This window comes from Microcaecilia unicolor, chromosome 2, assembly GCF_901765095.1.
Source record: "Microcaecilia unicolor chromosome 2, aMicUni1.1, whole genome shotgun sequence".
Classification (NCBI taxonomy): domain Eukaryota; kingdom Metazoa; phylum Chordata; class Amphibia; order Gymnophiona; family Siphonopidae; genus Microcaecilia; species Microcaecilia unicolor.
In genome coordinates this window covers 46,163,919-46,182,991 of record NC_044032.1, presented here as the reverse complement: position 1 = coordinate 46,182,991, position 19,073 = coordinate 46,163,919, and the positions used below count along the sequence as shown (strand labels likewise).

Below are 19,073 nucleotides of genomic sequence, written 5' to 3'. Positions count from 1 at the left end.
CCTAGCAGTTAGCATATGCTAAATGCCATGAACATGCACTGTTCATTACATAAAATGTTAGTAAGTGAACCTGTTAGTGTTTTATTATATTGGTCTTTGACTGTGTGGCAGTCTCTTTAGTTCAATCCTATAATTAGTCTCATTATAGATATGTCACAAGGAGATTGCAAGTTCCCAAGTGTTAGAACCTTATCAGATGTGGGTTAACTACTATTTCGCTGTTTCTACAACTAAAGTACATTTTAAAAATGTGCTTAATGCACATCAAAACATGCAGCACATGTTAACTTTTACACCATGTCAATGGCAGGTGTAAGTGGAAATGCCTGAGTGCACCCTTGCAATGCACACAACTGATAATTGAGCCCATTGTTTAGTTTAGTTGCACTTGCGGATCAAAGCGATTTACATATATTATAAAATTCAAAAAAGGAACGGAAAAAGAACTACCATATTTGGACAGGACAGGTAACAGTCATTCATACAGACTAGCGACAAAAGTAAAGACAGAGCCAGAAATTAAGGGAAAGGGGGTGGGGAGGGGGATGGAGAAAGAAGAGAAGGTAAGATACTTCTGGGCTGGAAAGAAAGTACCAGGGAGAGTCAAAAGCTAATGTAAAAAGCCAGGGTTTCAATGCTAGAGGTGAACTATCATATGATAGTTCACGCCTAATTCCTTTGGGAGGAGGTTCCAATAAAAGGGTTGCAGTGAAAAAGAAAAGCACATTTGCGGGTAGACTCTAGGCTGGCCTTTTTAAGCCCAGGACATAGGCGCCCGGTATAAGAGGCTTGGGAAGGCTAAGCCTCCCCTGCTGCAGCAGGATGGATCAGCTGTGGAGTCCCGCTGCTCTGGGGGGTTTAAATTGTTGATTTACCTCCATCCTCACAGCAGGAACTGCAGTTGTAGAAATTGGTGTATGGTTTAATTTGTTTACCTTACTGCTGGGAGAGCGGGGGGGGGGGGGTTAGCTGGAGGTGTCCTGGGTTGCCAGGGAGATATTTTGAGGATGACTTCCGGACCTGCACATGAGCAATTCATACCAAAGAGACTTGCACTGACACCTGAGGACAGATAGCAGCAGAATCGGATACTGGGCCAGCATGATCAGAAAAAGTCACCAGACAACAAAGGTAGAAAACATCATTTTATTTTCATTATAGTGTTTGGAATATGTCCACTTTGAGAATCAGGTGCTCAACATTAAAAGTTTATATTTATTTACTTATTTATGGCATTTTATCCCACATTAAACATGAATTAGGGTATTTTGTGGCTCTACATGAGAATTGTAATGATATGATCCCTTGTTTCATATTGTTGACGGTCTGCATTTTCCTTATGGGTGGTATATTGGTGTATTAGGTTCTGCCCAGTGTAATATTTATGGTACAGTAAGGTTCTGAGTGTGTTTTTGCACAAAGTTGTGCATAGTGTTTTGCAGTTGAGCGATTGTGCTTAGGAATATGCTTTGAACAACCACTTTATTCTTTGACATATGATACGTATCTAATATCTAAATTTAATAAAAGGTATTAATTGTGACTTTTTTTATTTATTTTTTCTGTATGTTATCAGACAATTATGGATTTAAGCTCCACCCCTGGCCCCACCCCTATCCCCGCCCCTTTAGCCTCCCCAAACAGTTGGGCCACTGACCGCCTATGGCCCAGGAAGAATCAAGCGGTGATCATGGGCATAGTTTGACAGTTTCATTTGAAGGGGCAAAGGGTGGGGCACATCTCTCTCTCGATCTACTTCAAGTCTGCCGCCGCCCCCCACCACCACCGCAAGGTTCCACGTTAGGAGTCACAGACCAAGAAAGGGATCTAGGTGTCGTCATTGATGATACATTGAAACCTTCTGCTCAGTGCGCTGCTGTGGCTAAGAAAGCAAATAGAATGTTAGGTATTATTAGGAAAGGAATGGAAGACAAAAATGAGGATGTTATAATGCCTTTGTATCGCTCCATGGTGCGACCGCACCTCAAATATTGTGTTCAATTCTGGTCACCGCATCTCAAAAAAGATATAGTGGAATTAGAAAAGGTGCAGAGAAGGGCGACGAAAATGATAAAGTGGATGGGACGACTTCCCTTTGAGGAAAGGCTAAAGCGACTAGGGCTCTTCAGCTTGGAGAAAAGGCGGCTGAGGGGAGATATGATAGAGGTCTATAAAATAATTAGTGGAGTTGAATGGGTAGATGTGCATGCTTTCCAAAAATACTAGGACTAGGGGGCATGCGATGAAGCTATGATGTAGTAAATTTAAAACGAATCGGAGAAAGTTTTTCTTCATTCATCATGTAATTAAACTCTGGAATTTGTTCCAGAGAATGTGGTAAAGGCGGTTCGCTTAGCGGAGTTTTAAAAAGGTTTGGATGGCTTCCTAAAGGAAAAGTCCATAGACCGTTATTAAATGGACTTGGGGAAAATCTACTATTTCAGGAATAAGCAGTATAAAATGTTTTGTAGTTTTTTGAGATCTTGCCAGGTATTTGTGACCTGGATTGGCCACTGTTGGAAACAGGATGCTGAGCTTGATGGACCTTTGGTCTTTCCCAGTATGGCAATACTTATGTACTTATTGTCACATCCGTTGCTCCCTCCGGCTGCTCCTCTGCGGGGAGCAGGAGCCGGCGTCCTCCACGACGAAGGCCGGCCTTCTTGAGGCCACGTAGGGGAGCCGGGGCTCGCCGGGGTGATGGCCGCCCAATCCGGGGCCGAGGCCGGAGGCCGGTGATCACGGCTGCCGGATTATCGATCGCTGGCTATGGGGGCTGTGTTTGCGCCAGTAAGGGAAATGGCGCCGAGGCGCGATGGCCGGCGTTCCCTTCTTTCTTGGGCGCGGGAACCCCGAGCTCCGCCTCAGAGGAGTTAGACTGGAAGGCCAGCACGATAGACCCGCCTGGGAGGTCGGTCAGAGCCAATCAGAAGAGTTCCGTCGATAACCAAGTTCTGATTGGCCGGCTACGTCTACAGGGGCTGGGCGGCTGACTGCCGAACAGTATTTAAGGAATGAGTCTGAGGTAGGAGGTTGCTTCAGGTTCTGTTACCCGAGGCCAGTCTCCGTGCTTCCTGTGTTCCATTGATTTCCTGGTGTTGCTGACTTTGGACTGTTTCCTGGTTTTCTCTGCTAGCTGCCTGCCTTGACCTCTTGCCTGACTCTGACTACGTTGATAGCTGCCTGCCTCAACCTTTGGCCCGACTCTGACCACGTAGCTGCCTGCCCAGAGCTGCTGCCTGTTTGTGGACTCTCTATTCCATCTGCCCGCTTCTCTCCTGGTTCCAGTCCAGGTCAGTCCGTTGACCGCCTGCAGCTGAGGGCTCAACCCTTGGTGAATGGCGGTCGCCGCGGGTGAAGACTTGGGGTTGCACGGCTGTCCTTTGGGGTCCTTCGGGGCCTTACGGGACCTAAGGGCTCACCTTCCTTGCGGACAAGACACTTATATCTAAGAATGCTGCCAGACAGATGACCTTGTACCAGCTTTTTTGCTGTTCGAATGTTGGATATTGCAGTTTTGTAAAATGGCTGCTCATGCAGGATGTCCTCAGCACACAGAAGTTCATCTCGCATATTTTCAAACAGGAAATGCTGACATGTTTCATGTTGGAAAGCGCATGTCAGATGGACGACCATTTTGAATGTTATGATCTGGACGTCCTTTCAGAAATGCCCCTCCATGTGACTTAGACACTCTTTTTATAGAATTGTGTCTAGCTCTTACACACACATGCCAATTTGTGACATCATTTAGCTCATTAACGGTTCTTTTTACCAAGCCACGCTAAAAAGTGGCTGGCACTGTTGTCAGCATGTGGGTTTTCCATGTGCTGTGGCCACTTTTAGCGTGGCAGTAAAATGGCTGCTGTTCCATATTTTCTTGTAATGGCGATACACTAATTTCTATATTAACTCATAGCCATTACCGCAGGAGCCCTTGCAGCCACCTATTTAGGAGGTGGAAAGGGCTCTCATACTAATCAGATAGCACAAGGTTATGTGCCCACGCTACCCAATTAGCGCAGACATGGGCACACCTCCCTCGCTGGAAAATAAAAATATTTTCTGGTGCGGATTAGCGTGTGCCAAGCAGAAAACTACCACATCTCGTAGTAGTGCTCTTTTAGCGTGCGGTGGCCCTGCATTAAGCCTACTGCTCCTTAGTAAAAGGGCCCCCGGTCCGCATCTGTTTCCTCTGCTTGTTTCCTTTCTGTAAATCTATGTGCTCTGAAATGGACCCACCCTCTTGAGTTCATCTTTGAAAATATTGGTTAGTCGTAATTCCTTCTCTCACAGAACTTATAGGAATACGATAAAAACTGCCACAGAACTCATAAGAATAAAATTAATTAACTCTAGCACACTGTTCATAAACAACTCCTTTAATGCCATGTCAAAATTATATTATTGGTCTTTATAAGCTAAAATATTTTTAATTTAAAGGACTCCATTATTTTTTAAGACAAAAGCAATAACATAGTAACATAGTAAACAACGGCAGATAAAGACCTGTATGGTCCATCCAGTCTGCCCAACCAGATAAACTCATTTTATATGGTATGTGATACTTTATACCCGAGTTTGATTTGTCCCTGCCGTTCTCAGGGCACAGACCGTAGAAGTCTGCCCAGCACTGTTCTCGTACTAAGTTCTGAAGCTAATGTCGAAACCCCTTAAAATTTACACTCCAGCCCATCCAAATCTATTCAGTCACGATCAGGGCGTAGACTGTAGAAGTTTGCCCAGCACTGGTTTCGCTTCCCAATTACCGGCTTTGCCACCTAATCTCCGCTAAGATTCCGTGGATCCATTCCTTCTAAACAGGATTCCTTTGCGTTTATCCCATGCACGTTTGAATTAGATGTGAACATGACAATCCGTAGAATTTGCAAAATGACAGTTACTGAAGATTGATGCCAAATGTTCTGGTCAGGGTGGTGGACTCTGGTCCTGGGGAACTGGGGAACTGAGTTCGATTCCCACTTCAGGCACAGGCAGCTCCTTGTGACTCTGGGCAAGTCACTTAACCCTCCATTGCCCCAGGTACAAATAAGTACCTGTATATAATATGTAAACCCCACAGAAAGGCAGCATATCAAGTCCCAGTTCCCTTTCCCTATTTCAGATTCTTTTTTTTTTAATTTTATTTATTTAAATTTTCCAATATATCACCACATAAAGTGAATATGCAATCGGCATTATTTAACATTAGGAAACAAAAATGATAAGTATATATCTTTACAGCCCATTTGTCCACAAGTTAAAGAAATTTGATTCCAAGATTAAGGAAATTAAAAAAGAAAAAAAATACAAAAATTAATAATCAATAGATGCTTCCTCTGGTTCAGACCCCAGCCTGCTAAATTAGGGAAGGTTTACTATATTCAATTCAACTCTTGCATCAATAAACTCTTTCAACTGTTTTGGATCTACAAACTGAAAATGTTTACCCTCAAGCATCACATTACAAAAACAAGGAAATCGTCCCTATTTCAGATTCTACATGGAATGTTGCTACTATTGGAGATTCTAGATGGAATGTTGCTACTATTTGAGATTCTACATGGAATGTTAATGTTGCTATTCCACTAGCAACATTCCATGTAGAAGCCTGCCCTTGCGGCGCAGGCTTCTGTTTCTGTGAGTCTGACGTCCTGCATGTGCAGAAACAGAAGCCTGCGCGGCTGCAAGGGCAGGCTTCTACATGGAATGTTGCTAGTGGAGGAGTGGCCTAGTGGTTAGTGTGGTGGACTTTGGTCTTAGGGAACTGAGTTCGATTCCCACTTCAGGCACAGGCAGCTCCTTGTGACTCTGGCAAGTCACTTAACCCTCCATTGCCCCAGGTACAAATAAGTACCTGTATGTAATATGTAAGTCGCATTGAGCCTACCATGAGTGGGAAAGTGCGGGGTACAAATGTAACAAAAAAAAAATCAAACTTGATTCATCTGTTAATCCTTGGTATACTGTAGAGAAGTCTCCCAATATAAGCAATGGAAAAAACAAACAAAGCACAGAGCTTTTTGGCAGTGGGAGGGAGCTAGAATAAAACCAGAGGGCTTACCGCAGCGCAGCAGAAAGAGAAAAAGAGCAGACTAAATGGACATTGCAACTCTTCTCTACTATCATTTCCAATGATTCTATGTTCAATGAATTTACTAGAGAAGATTTTTACAGTAGTCTCCCTGTAATGTAAACTAGCCAGACACAATCATCTTCAAGGATGTTTAAGGTTTGAGATATATAAATTAATCAAAGCGATGATGCCGCACTGCTATTTTGTTTTCAATCACCAGTCAAGTTGGCGAACTTGAGTTTTGTGTGTGCAAATTGCATTAAGCCCATTCATCACTGAAACAGAAGTTCTTAGATTATTTTATTTATTTATATTATTGCATTTGTATCCCACATTCCCCCACCTATTTGCAGGCTCAATGTGGCTCACATTGTCATATCAGGATATCAGATACAGTTAGTAATGTGTAGCGATCAAGGAAGAGAAGAGAGAAGAAGGAAGAGAGTGATTAGGGTAGTTATAGAAGGTGGGCGTTCATAATTGAGTGGGTTGGTGAGGTGATGATGAGAGAATTAAATAAGAGCTCCTTAATTATATCTGAAAATTCCGTTGTTTTAGTGATTATATGGTGCTTTAAATTCTCCTCTGTAAAAGTATCTGATCCATGTAGGAAAATAAATGGAAAAGAAGACATATTCAAACCGAGGAATCTGCAAATAGATAAGAATACTAATCATTCTGGCTTTTATACAGTGTAGTCTATAGCTTTGTTTCAAAATTCAATTGAATGTGTTTTTGAAAGCAGTTTTGAGTAACTACGTCATCAACCCATTTTCAGTCAAGCTTAACATGCGTTTATTGAGCAGTGTAGGAAAAATGTGTTTTACCATCATGCGCACGCAAGTAAAAATAATTCCAAAAGTACGTTTCTTATTAGCTTTGGTTAAACAAAATAAAGGGGGTTGTTTACTAAAGCTTAGATCGAGTTATCTGCAGCACGGTCCGTAGGAATGAAATGGGCCCTGCTGCAGATAACTCTAGCTAAGCTTTAGTAAACGGGGGGGGGGGGAATCTCAGACTGCACTCAAGCTAAGGATGACAGTTCTCCATTGGGGCTGCGCAGAGGAACAGCTGTCCTATCTGTCCACAAATACAGAAACCAATTAAATGGATCAAAATCCTCAAGCTGGGGAAATGTAAACTTCTTTCACTGTTAGTAAACCCTCTGCAATCTTTGTTAGTCAATGCTATGGGATCCTTTTACTAAGGTGCGCTGAAAAATGGGCTGCGATAGTGTAGGCGCTTGTTGTGGATTCTCGCATCTCCATTTTGCAGCGCACCTGTAAACAAGACCTGTTTTTAAAATTTTGCAGAAAATGGATATGCAGCGAAATAAAAATTGGCACATATCCATTTTGGGTCTGAGACCTTAGCACCAGCCATTGACTTAGCGGTAAGGTCTCTCGTGTTAACCGTGTGGTAATTGCCTACGCGCGTCAAGTCGGAGTTACCGCCCAATTTTCGCCGTGCACCAGAAAATAAAATATATTTTCTGCACGCTTAGTGGACACGAGTAAAAAAATGAAATTATTGCACGAGTCAAGCAGTAGCCGGGCAGTAAGTCTGAATTGACGCACGGGCACGCATAGGCGCCTTCGCGGCTTAGTAAAAGGGCCCCTGGGTGTATTTGCGCAGCACATGATCTGTTAAGAGGAAGCAAAGAAAGAAACAAGATGAAAATTTCCAGGCACTAGGCATGCAAATAATTGGTTGCTTATTGCCTTTTGTTTAGGTGAGACTGCTCAAGAGACATCACCACCTCATTCTGTGAAAAAGGATGTAACAAATATGGGAAAAGGTAAAAAAAAAAATAAAAAAAACCAAGAAGTCTGTTTCATCATACAGTAAAATGAATGTTCTTTGTTTTAATTGAAAATTGCAAAGTAGGAAGATATTTCGATTATGGACCATACTTTAAGCTTGACAAGTAACATATGAATAATATATGGACCTTTGGGTAGATATAATTGAGATTAATGCATACATATCAATCAATACATGACACAGTAATACAATACTTTAAAATAATATATTGCTTTGATTTATATTCATGGATTTCTGCAGAAAATCTATCCTGTGTCTAAGAGGCACTCTTTAAGCTGGTAAAATATTTTGCTTTCAAATAATAAATTGCCCCGAACAACAGTTCTCTAGAGAGTTATTTGTATAAATTAGTAAAATGACTATTCTTTCCTCTTTCTCTAGAAGAACTTCAGAAGGTTTTGTTTGAGCAAATAGATTTACGGAGAAGACTGGAGCAAGAATTCCACGTACTGAAAGGCAACACTTCTTTCCCTGTTTTCAGTAAGGAATATTGCATCGCTTTATCCTTTTTTATATATACATTAATATAACTGTACAGAATGAACCCCAATTTAGAATTCTACGCTACATCAACTGCTGACACAGCATTTAATGCATTCTAACCATAAACATGGATGCCACATTAACGGTTAACATGCCACCTTCACAGTTAACACGGTAATTGCCATGTTAACAGCTAATGCAGCACAGAATCAGTGGCGTACCAAGGGGGGGGCGGTGGGGGCAGTCCGCCCCGGGTGCACACCGCTGGGGGGTGCCGTGGCGTGCTCCTGTGGGCTCCGACTTCGCTAACTTCGCTCGTTCGCTGCAGCTCCCTCTGCCCCGGAACAGGTTACTTCCTGTTCTGGGCAGAGGGAGCTGCAGCGGACGAGCGAAGTTAGCGAAGTCGGAGCCCACAGGCGTGCGCCACGGCACCCCACCCCCAGCGGCGTGCACCCGGGAGGGGGTGTCATTTTGTCGGGGGGGAAGGTGTCATTTTGCAGGCGGGGGGGTGCACTGCACCCGGGGGGGGGCGCATCGGCGATCCACCCCAGGTGCCATCCAGGCTGGGAACGCCACTGCACAGAATAGAAGATTATTGTGCCTTAAAGATAATCTAGCAGGCAAAGTGGCACATTTAGGGTCACTTGGACAGGTTTAGCTAACTGCATCATGCTATGGGCACTGCAGTGTAGTGCTGGATGCTTGGAATGCTCTACACGGCAGGTGGGGGAAATGAAAACGGTGACAGAATTGAAAGGGGGAGTGGGAAATACACAGAGGATCCCTATATGGGAATAAAAGTATAAAGTATTTCAAATCAATGTAAAACATAACTGACTCAAACAAAAAAAAAGAGAGAGTGTAGATGGGGATAACCCGCACAGAGTAGCAGGTTCAACCCTGGCCACCTCTCTGGGACGACTGGATGGACTATGTTATTATGTTATGTTAAAAATCTTTCCGCATTAGCTAAACGGCAAATGGCTGAGAGCTCTCCAACAGTTAATACAGAGGTTATTGTAGGTACCATGCATTAATTTTGGCAATTACCATGCAATAATTGCAAAATCGTAATGCAATAGGGGCTTTAGCATGTTCATGTTTGGAGCTATGTCAATGTGGCAATTTAATTAGTCTCATTGCAGATAAGTCATCAGATGATCTTGTTCATAGGGGTTGGAATAAGTTAATTATCAGATGTAGATGACTAGAGTTAAACATGTGTAATATATAATGTGATATTCTGCCTACATTTACAATTAAGTTCTTCATTTGTACCTTCCCTTCCAGCTAGGTATTATGCAGATATCAGTTTTCTTGATTGGTTAAACTAACAACAAGGCCCTTGAAAATAGGTGTGATTCAGAACTTAAATAATTAGTTAGCAGCTAAATATTACATACATTCAGACCTCACCTTGAATATTGCATTCAGTTCTGGTCACTGTATCTCAAAAAAGAGATAGTGGAATTAGAAAATGGTCAAAGAGCAACCAAAGTGATAAAGGGAATGGAACTCCTCTCATATGAGGAAAGGCTGAAGAGGTTGGGGCTCTTCAGCTTGGAAAAGAGATGCTAAAGGGAAACATGATTGAGGTCTACAGAATCCTGAGTGGTGTAGAATTACTAAAAATGAATCTATTTTTTACTCTTTCAAAAAGTACAAAGACCAGGGGGCACTCAATGAAGTTACATGAAAATACTTTTAAAGCAAATAAGAGTAAATATTTTTCACTCAACGAATAGTTAAGCTCTGGAACTCATTGCTGGAGAATGTTGTAACAATGGTTAACATATTTGGGTTTAAAAAAGGTTTGGACAAGTTCCTGGAGGCAAACTCCATAGTCTGCTATTGAGACAGACATGGAAAAATTCACCACTTGCCCTGGCATTGGTAGCATGGAATGTTACTACTATTTGGGTTTCTGCCAGTTACTTTTGACCTGATTTGGACACTGCTGGAAACAGGATAATGGGCTAGATGGACCACTGGCCTGACCCAGTGTGGCTATTCTTATGTTCTAATTACTTAAATATTATTGGGCCTAATTCTAATTTTGCTGTTGACTGAAGGAAACTATTGTTTGCACATTAAGATTAGGGGTCATTCTCAGAGTCAACAAAATAATTATCCAAAGATGATGCTATGCATGAACTTTTCAGAATATTTAAGTCTATTCTTCAAATGTAACTGATGGAATGAATACCCCCTTGTACATGCATCCTTACAGAATAGCGCTTAGTGTACTTGCATGTGTAAGTGCCAATTAAAATGCAAATTGTGCGTACCAACTGCGCATGCCGAGTTCTAGAATTATCTTTATAGATTTAAAGAGAAAGCAAAGCACTTGTGAGCACACATTTTTATTAGATCACTAGTAAAAAAAGGCCCGTTTCTGTAGGCAAGGAAACGGGCCTTAGGCAGGCAATTCCCCCCCCCCCCCCCCCGCGCTATGGCCCCCTCGAAACCCACCCCCTCCCGCGAACCTGTCGATCCCCCCCCCGGAACGCCGAAAACTGCCGCCACCGCCGCCGTTGTTGTGCTACCTTCCCTTCCCGTAGGTTCTTCAATCATCTTCTTAGAAAGTTTAACTCCGTGCGTCTGACGTCAGACGCACGGAGTTAAACTTTCTAAGAAGATGATTGAGGAACCCACCCGAAGGTAGTGCACAACAGCGGCGGGAGGGGGGGTCCGGTTTTCGGCATTCCTGGGGGGGGGATCGACAGGTTCACGGGAGGGGGTGGGTTTCGAGGGGGCCATAGTGCGGGGGGATGACTGCTGATTCTGAGGCAGTAGGAGGAGTAGGGAAACACGCTGCGCGTGTTTCCCTACTCCCCCCCTTGCCTTGGAATCAGCTGTGTTGACGTCAGTGACGTCCGTGCGTGTCTGCCTCGCAGACCACTTGCAGCCAGGGAGCCACGGTCCCAAGCATAGAACGTTGGAGGTGAGAATTATTATATAGGATTGTGCCCAGAACCATGGAAACTATTGAGACATCTCTAGAGCCTTAATCAATAAATACAATACAAAGAAAAACAAAGTAGCGAACAGCACACACACAAAAATATACTCCTTCCAGGTTGCATTTAGAATATCCTGGATCTTGTCAAATAACCAGTTCCTTCATTGACGTAATAGTATGCTAACTAAATAAAAGAATTAGATATACTGTACCCACCTTACCTTTACCTGCTACAAAATGTCTGTCCCTGGAATTAAAGATCATCTCTAACAAAATGCTATTTTCAGGGAGTCGGAGTACGAAAGAAACTTGATCTCTCAAGAATAACCTGTAGCTTTCAATAAATAGGATGTTGCTCGTACTTCTGACATTAGAAGCCAGAGGGAAGCTGAGGCACCATCGGCTATTAGCAAACAATGGACCAAGCACAGAAAGAATAGAAATCTCCAGAAGGCCAACTTTCACTCCATGAAAATGGGATCTTGGTCTACAAAGTACCTTCACATTTCCCACAGCCTTATAGGGAGCACTCTAAAGCAACCAAACATAGTACAAAGCAGCAGATCTTCATCAAGGTTATATTGCTCTCATCAGGCGTAACTGAAGGTTACAGGCTACCTATAAGGTAGCCCGGCTGAGGTGCCATGTCAGAGGCACCAAGTGTGAAAGTATCACTCCGCCCAGAACAGCTCAATGTCCTGAAAACAAATGCTTGCCTTCGAATCGCTGTAGAAAAGACTATCAAGTGGATGAAAGCAGGATTCTACTCTCACCCTGGTAAGAAATTAAATTTATTAATCTAATATATAGCTCTGTCATTATAAGACTCACACCCATGTTGCATGAAAAATGCAACATATAGTTTAGAAAATGACTTTGGGGCTCATTTTCTGAGCACATAGATTAACAAATTGCTTTAATAATATGCCACCACATAGCATGTAGTATTAGGAAAGATGGCATACTGTATAGTAGAGGTTCTCAACAGGACATACCCAGCCACTTATGTTTTTAGGGCATCCACAAATGAATATGAAGTAGATTTTCATGCTCTGTCTCCAGTGTGTACAAATCTATTTCATACAAATGCATTGTGGATATCTTAAAAACTAGACTGGCTGGGTTGAGAACTCCTACTTTAAAGACATAATGGGATAGGAAAGAACTGCCTTGTAACACACATGATACATGTTCAACATTAAATATCAAATCAAGGCTTGGATTATCCTTAAAGTCTATCCACGATAAAGCATACCAAGATATCCAATAACTGTGTGTGTATATTACGTTGTGGTTTAACGAGGAAAAAGCCTCAAATGCTAAGGAAAGCTCCTTTGTTAGTCGGTTGGCATCACGGACCCTGAGGCAGTCTAAGAAACTCGGGCCGAAGTCGGGCCGTGACCGGTGAATTATGACTACAGCTGTTGAGATAAGTGCACCTTAGAACCTTAAAGATATCAATCTGGTTCAAGTGTAAGATTGTAACATCTAAGAGGTTTTTTAGCCTATGATGAATGAAAGGTTGCTCCCTTAAGTTGGGTGACTAACAAAGGAGCTTTCCTTAGCATTTGAGGCTTTTTCCTCGTTAAACCACAACATAATATACACACATGTTCAACATTGTCATAACTGGTACTAGCATGCAGCAATTGTTCACTGTGGCCTTCATTTATGTATTTTCTTTATAAGTGTCTATACCATGTTTGTGACTACAATCATTCAAAATGAAGCCATGGACTTCACTCACTACAAGAACCACAAAATTCTACTCCTTACAATACTTCTTCTCCAGAGAGCAGCAGGACATTGTGAAGAATTCTCCAAGGGGAGAACTTCAGAAAGCACATAAATATTTTATGTCTGAAACAAATGAAGATGCATGAACACACACTACTCTATTATTAAAGAAGCACAAATATTGTTGCATATCATAGTATACAAGCAGAGAAGTTAGGTCATGTCTAACTTTTACTGTTACCCTCCAGGATTTACTGAAGACATGAATATGGTTGATAAAAGATCATCCAGTCACACCTTAACCAGTCCTCATCACAGCCTCTGTCCTCTACATAGCCTTCGCCTCCCATCACCCCTCATGCAATCAAGCAGAATGTTAGAGATGTGGTCCAAAGGAGAGAACATCTTAATATTGCCAGGAAGAGGATAAGGAAAAAGTGGGGCCTCCATAGGCCATAGGGATCCTTCTTTGTGTCAATTGTACTCTTCTTTTATGCATCCCCCGAGTTTATCGAAAGTCAGAGGATTACGCAAAGAAAAGTTCTTATGTGCTCAGTCCTTGACTATTACCTTGTTCATTTATTGGCTCTTCTGAGAAGACCACGAGACATGTTACTTAAGTTCACTAGGTTAAGCAAGTTGAATTGCTGCATATTTTTCTGACTGAATCAGCAGGTTCAACATAGGGTGAAGAAGCATTCTAGTCATGAGGTCCAAGAGAATCGACTGGCATGATGGAAATGTATGATAAACATTATAAGACCGTGATAGAATGTGGCAGCAACATAAGACCATCATGGAACCTAATCTTCTCAGCCTTTCCTCATAGGGAAGTCGTTCCATTCCCTTTATCATTTTCGGCACCCTTCTCTGCACCTTTTCTAATTCCTTTATATCTTTTTTGAAATGCGACGACCAGAATTGGACACAATACTCGAGGTGCGGTCGCACCATGGAGTGATACAACGGCATTATAACATCCTCTTGTTTGTTTTGCATCCCTTTCCTAATAATGTTATCTGTACAGTTTTTTTTTTTAATGAAATGTGGTTTCTTGAGAGCTCTTTTCTAATGTATTGTAAGATCCACTGAGATACAGGATAGTTGGATTTTTCATATTTAAACCCTGTTTGAGAGTTTTCTTGAATGTGTCAGTTCTCTGTCTCATGCGCTAAGCAGGATGCCTTCTGTAGATTTGGATGTGCTTTGGAAATGAGCCCCATAGAGTCAGAAATATCAATCTGAATTATCGTTAAGGCGTGTTGATTTGCTACTAATTCATGCTATTATAGCACAGGTCCCATTTTATGCCATACGATTTAGTTACTAATAACCAGGTTTAAGAGTAAAATAACATGCTTAACAGTAGCTCACATTGACAACTTCCCCCTCCATTTGCACTTATAGGGTCCATTTACTAAAGGGCATTAAGCACTTTCCCCCAGATTTTATAAAGGTCACCCAGATTTAGGCACCCATGGATCCCAGATCAGCTCCCAAAATAATTAGTTAATGATCTCCATTGATTTAATTAGAATCAGTGGAACCAGGCTTGATTCCCACTGCACTCCTTATAACTCTGGGTAAGTCATTTAACCCTACATTGCCTTGGGTACAAAATAAGTATCTGTATATAATATGTAAACCATTTTGATTGTAACCACAGAAAGGCTGTATATCAAATCCCATCCTCTTTCCCCTTTCTCTTAGTGACTTCTAAAAACTTGTGTTACCCCTTTTAATTCTAAATTTGAAATTCTGTCTATGTATGCAATTTTTCAGTTCAAACACACGTAAAAAAAAATCCCACAATGCAATGAATGTCAACTCCCCCAGCTCACCTCCATCATGTTCTGATCCTGCACCCAGACCCCTCCCCAACATTACAAGCACCACTCCTCCCATTCTGATCCCTGAACTGGACCATCAAACAATACAAAGGCTGCCCCCTCATTCCAATCTCCCTTCCCCCACGGACTGTCCTCCCAACCTAACACATCCCCCCCCCCCCCCCCCACCACACACACACACACACATACACTTCCCAGTAGGCCCCCTGGGCCTACCTGACCATCCCTGGTAGTCCACTGGGTCATCGTGGCAGGAGCGAAGCCCACTTGCTTCCACCCCTCACTGCTGCAGCTTCAAAATGGTACCTCACTTTCTAAAGGTAGTCTCGGATTTATTTTATGCTGTGTTGTTTGGTGTGTAAATATTGGTGATATACAATATTTAGGAGCTCTTTTGCAACCCTATCAGTCTGGGTGCAATCTGAAATCCAGGGACTCCAGTGATTTGGCTTTACCCTCTGCTAAAGAGTTCCATTTAAAGCTTGTAAGGGCTTTGGAATAAACTTCCTGAAGAGTTTAAGTCAGTTAGGGATTATGCAGGTTTTTTTGGAAACAATTGATGACTTGGCTGTTCGCACAATATTTTATTCTATGTGTTAGGATCTTGGAGGTAGGAAGAAGGGAATATACTATTTATTGATCTGCTTTGATTATTATATATTGATTGTACTGGTTTTGTTTTCACTTAGTACTGTATGGTCATTTGGCCAAAAGTTGTAGATTATAAAACACAGTATTAAATTAAACTAAATCACTTTGAATATTGGATTCTTAGTTTACTAAAGAGTATAATTTTAAGCACATAAATGTCACATTTAATAAATCTCAATTAGTGGCTTATTTCAAACAAATTTATATAAGGTACAGCAGTTATGCAAAGTATATAATTCTCAGGTACCCAACTAAACTCAGATAGTAGAATTCTTCAATAAGAAAATTTCACATAAACATTCTTCAGAAAAACATTTTCACTTTCGCTTTCACTTTCATTAACACATTTTATAGTGACCTCAGCAGTGCTCATTGCCAACCAGATTTTTTTTATGGCAATGCAAACAGCACCCACCTCTTCAATGGTTCACTTAATTGTATTTCTCAATTTTTTTTAATTTTTATACTTTATTATTTTATTTAACTTATCTTTTAGATCTTTTTTAGATCGGACCCAGGGCTTTTACTGTCCGACATGCATGTTTCGCTCAGGAGCGAGTCGTCTCAAGGACATTCCCCCCCCCCCCCCCAAGCTCTTTTTAGCGCCAGCTTTGCTATAACTCTTCGGGACCAACCCCTCAGGGGGGCTGGAAAAAAAGACTGGTGATGTACATGGAGGGGGGAGGGAAAAGAAGGAAATACAGCACATGAATAGAAGGGGATGGAGAAGAGAGGAGAAGGGGACATGCTGCTCATGGACGGGAGGGGAAGGAAAGGGGGTCATGCTGCTCATGGATGTTTGCTTTTTTGGAAATGTATATTGAATGCATGTTTCAAAAAAATGAAGCAGTAAAAAAGAGTTTAAAACTTAATCTGCCCGATATTCAGCGCTATTTAACTGGTCAGGAATGGCTCCTAGTCAGTTAACAGTGTTTAACCGGTTATCTGTGAATATTCAGCGTGAGATAGCCAGTTATTGCCTGATGAATATTCCCAGTCAGCGCTTAGCGGATAGCCGGCTATATTGCGTGATAAAGCCAGCTATCCATGAATGTTCAGCACATCGCCAGCTAAGTTTGTATATAACTATCCAGCGTATAATCGAAAGAGAAAAACGCCTATATTGCGACCCAAATCGGGAGATAGACGTTTATCTCACAAAAACGAATAAATCAGTATAATGGAAAGCCGATTTTGGACGTTTTCAACTGCACTCCGTCGCGGATGCGGACAAAGTTGATGGGGGCGTGTCAGAGGTGTGGCGAAGGCGGACCTGGGGTGTGGTTATCGGCTGAAGAGAGATGGGCGCCTTTCGCCGATAATGGAACAAAAGTATGCGTTTGTAGCTAGAATTTAGGGCACTTTTCCTGGATCCTGTTTTTTCACGAATAAGGCCCCAAAAAGTGCCCTAAATGACCAGATTACCACCAGAGGGAATCGGGGATGACCTCCCCTGACTCCCCCAGTGGTCACTAACCCCCTCCCACCACAAAAAATATGCCGTTTCACAACTGTTTATTTTCACCCTCAAATGTCATACCCACCTCCCTGGCAGCAGTATGCAGGTCCCTGGAGCAGTTGTTAGGGGGTGCAGTGGACTTCAGGCAGGTGGACCCAGGCCCATCCCCCCCCCTACCTGTTACAATTGTGCTGCTTAATGCTTAGTCGTCCAACCCCCCCAAACCCACTGTACCCACATGTAGGTGCCCCCCTTCACCCCTTAGGGCTATAGTAATGGTGTAGACTTGTGGGCAGTGGGTTTTGAGGGGGATTTGGGGGGCTCAACACACAAGGGAAGGGTGCTATGCACCTGGGAGCTCTTTTAACTTTTTTTTTTGTTTTTGTAAAAGTGCCCCCTAGGGTGCCCGGTTAGTGTCCTGGCATGTGAGGGGGACCAGTGCACTACGAATCCTGGCCCCTCCCACGAACAAATGCCTTGGATTTATTCGTTTTTGAGCTGGGCGCTTCCATTTTCCATTATCGCTGAAAAACAAAAACGCCCAGCTCACACATTGTCGAATAAAACATGGACGTCTATTTTTTTGCGAAAATACGGTTCGGTCCGCCCCTTCACGGACCCGTTCTCGGAGATAAACGCCCATGGAGATAGACGTTTTCATTTGATTATGCCCCTCCATATATCTTTTAGATTTTTGCTCTTCACATTTTTGCCTTTTGTAAGATTATGGTACATCTCATAACCTACAATCAAAATCCCTCCATCTTCCTGCCACTTTTGCATCATACAGCCCATCTCCTGAGGACATTTCACTGTAGCAAGCTCATTGACCTGTAGGCTTTCATCATCTTCTAAACCATCTTGCCACTTCTCAGATTCATTTGTCCAGTTCAAAACTTTATTTAACGGGCATACTACCAGGGCAGTGCTAAAATACAACTTCTCACACAGCAGAGCTGTATGGAGAAAAGCTACCACCTGAGATGGGGGCCTCAGGTCGCACTCTTCAGGAGCAGCATCTCCCCAGCGTTACCTGGCAGCGGAAATGTTTCCCATATGCTGCCCTGTCACCGGCACCTGCCTCTTCCCAATACTGAGGCCGCCTCTCTGATGTAACTTCCTGTTTCATCAGAGGCTCAGGCAGCCACAGTAAAAAGGCAGATGCCGGTGGCATGGCAACGTATGGGAATTGATGCAGCTGCTGGGTAACACCGCAAAAGGGAGATGCGAGTGCTGGCGGCAGGTAGGAAGGGGGCAGCATCTCGGCCCGGATGGGGGGTGGCATCTCGTCCGGGGGAGGTGGCATCCATGCTCCGCTTCAGGCGGCATCTTGCCTTGGGCCGGCCCTATCCAGACCCGGGTTCACTCTGTTTTTTTTCAGATTCACAGCAGCAGTCCCACATAAGCTGAGCACCATCTACTTGACGAGGCTTCAGCCAGGTCCGCCAAGAGACATCACTGGGCCTGGGGCAGAACCAGATCGCCATGCTCCCTCCCACCTGCCCACTCCCTTACCTTTCTGTCTCTGCCTCCAAGAGGGGGCCTTGGCCCGGCACCAGCAAGCTTCTTCCTGCCTGCCTGCTCCCACAATCTGTCCTCTCCTGCTCCTCTCCATGCCAGAACTTGGGACCCGGATGATTGCATTAACGCGATATTGCATTAATGCAATCATCCAGGACCTGGGCGGCAGGAGAGGATAGACCCGGAAGCAAGCAGACAGGAAGAAGCTTGCTGGCGCCGGGGAATTTTGCCCCCTCCCCCACCTCGGCAGCCCTGGCTTCAGCTTTGTAACCATATTTCTATGAACTTTTGTATAGTTTCCTACATAAGCACCCAATTGTGGAACGCATTACCAAAAGCCATGAAAACCTCGTACGACCACCTACACTTCCGGAGAACGCTAAAAACTTATCTTTTTAAAAAGGCATACCCTACCAACCCAACAAATGCCTGATCTCTGCAACACAACAACACTAGAATTCAAAATGCGCAAAACACAACTCTCCCACTGTTCAATGACCTTATGTGGCT

The 19,073-nt window shown here is 43.1% G+C and overlaps 1 protein-coding gene across 1 annotated transcript in view; it reads left to right on the top strand.

Annotated features, from left to right (window-relative positions):
• SKOR2 (SKI family transcriptional corepressor 2) overlaps positions 1–19,073 on the top strand; it is a 101,397-nt gene that overhangs the window by 51,601 nt on the left and 30,723 nt on the right. Inside the window, exons 4-5 of the mRNA XM_030191929.1 lie at positions 7,809–7,874; positions 8,282–8,380. Of these exons, the coding sequence (XP_030047789.1) occupies positions 7,809–7,874; positions 8,282–8,380 (165 nt within the window). The remainder of the gene's footprint in view (positions 1–7,808; positions 7,875–8,281; positions 8,381–19,073) is intronic.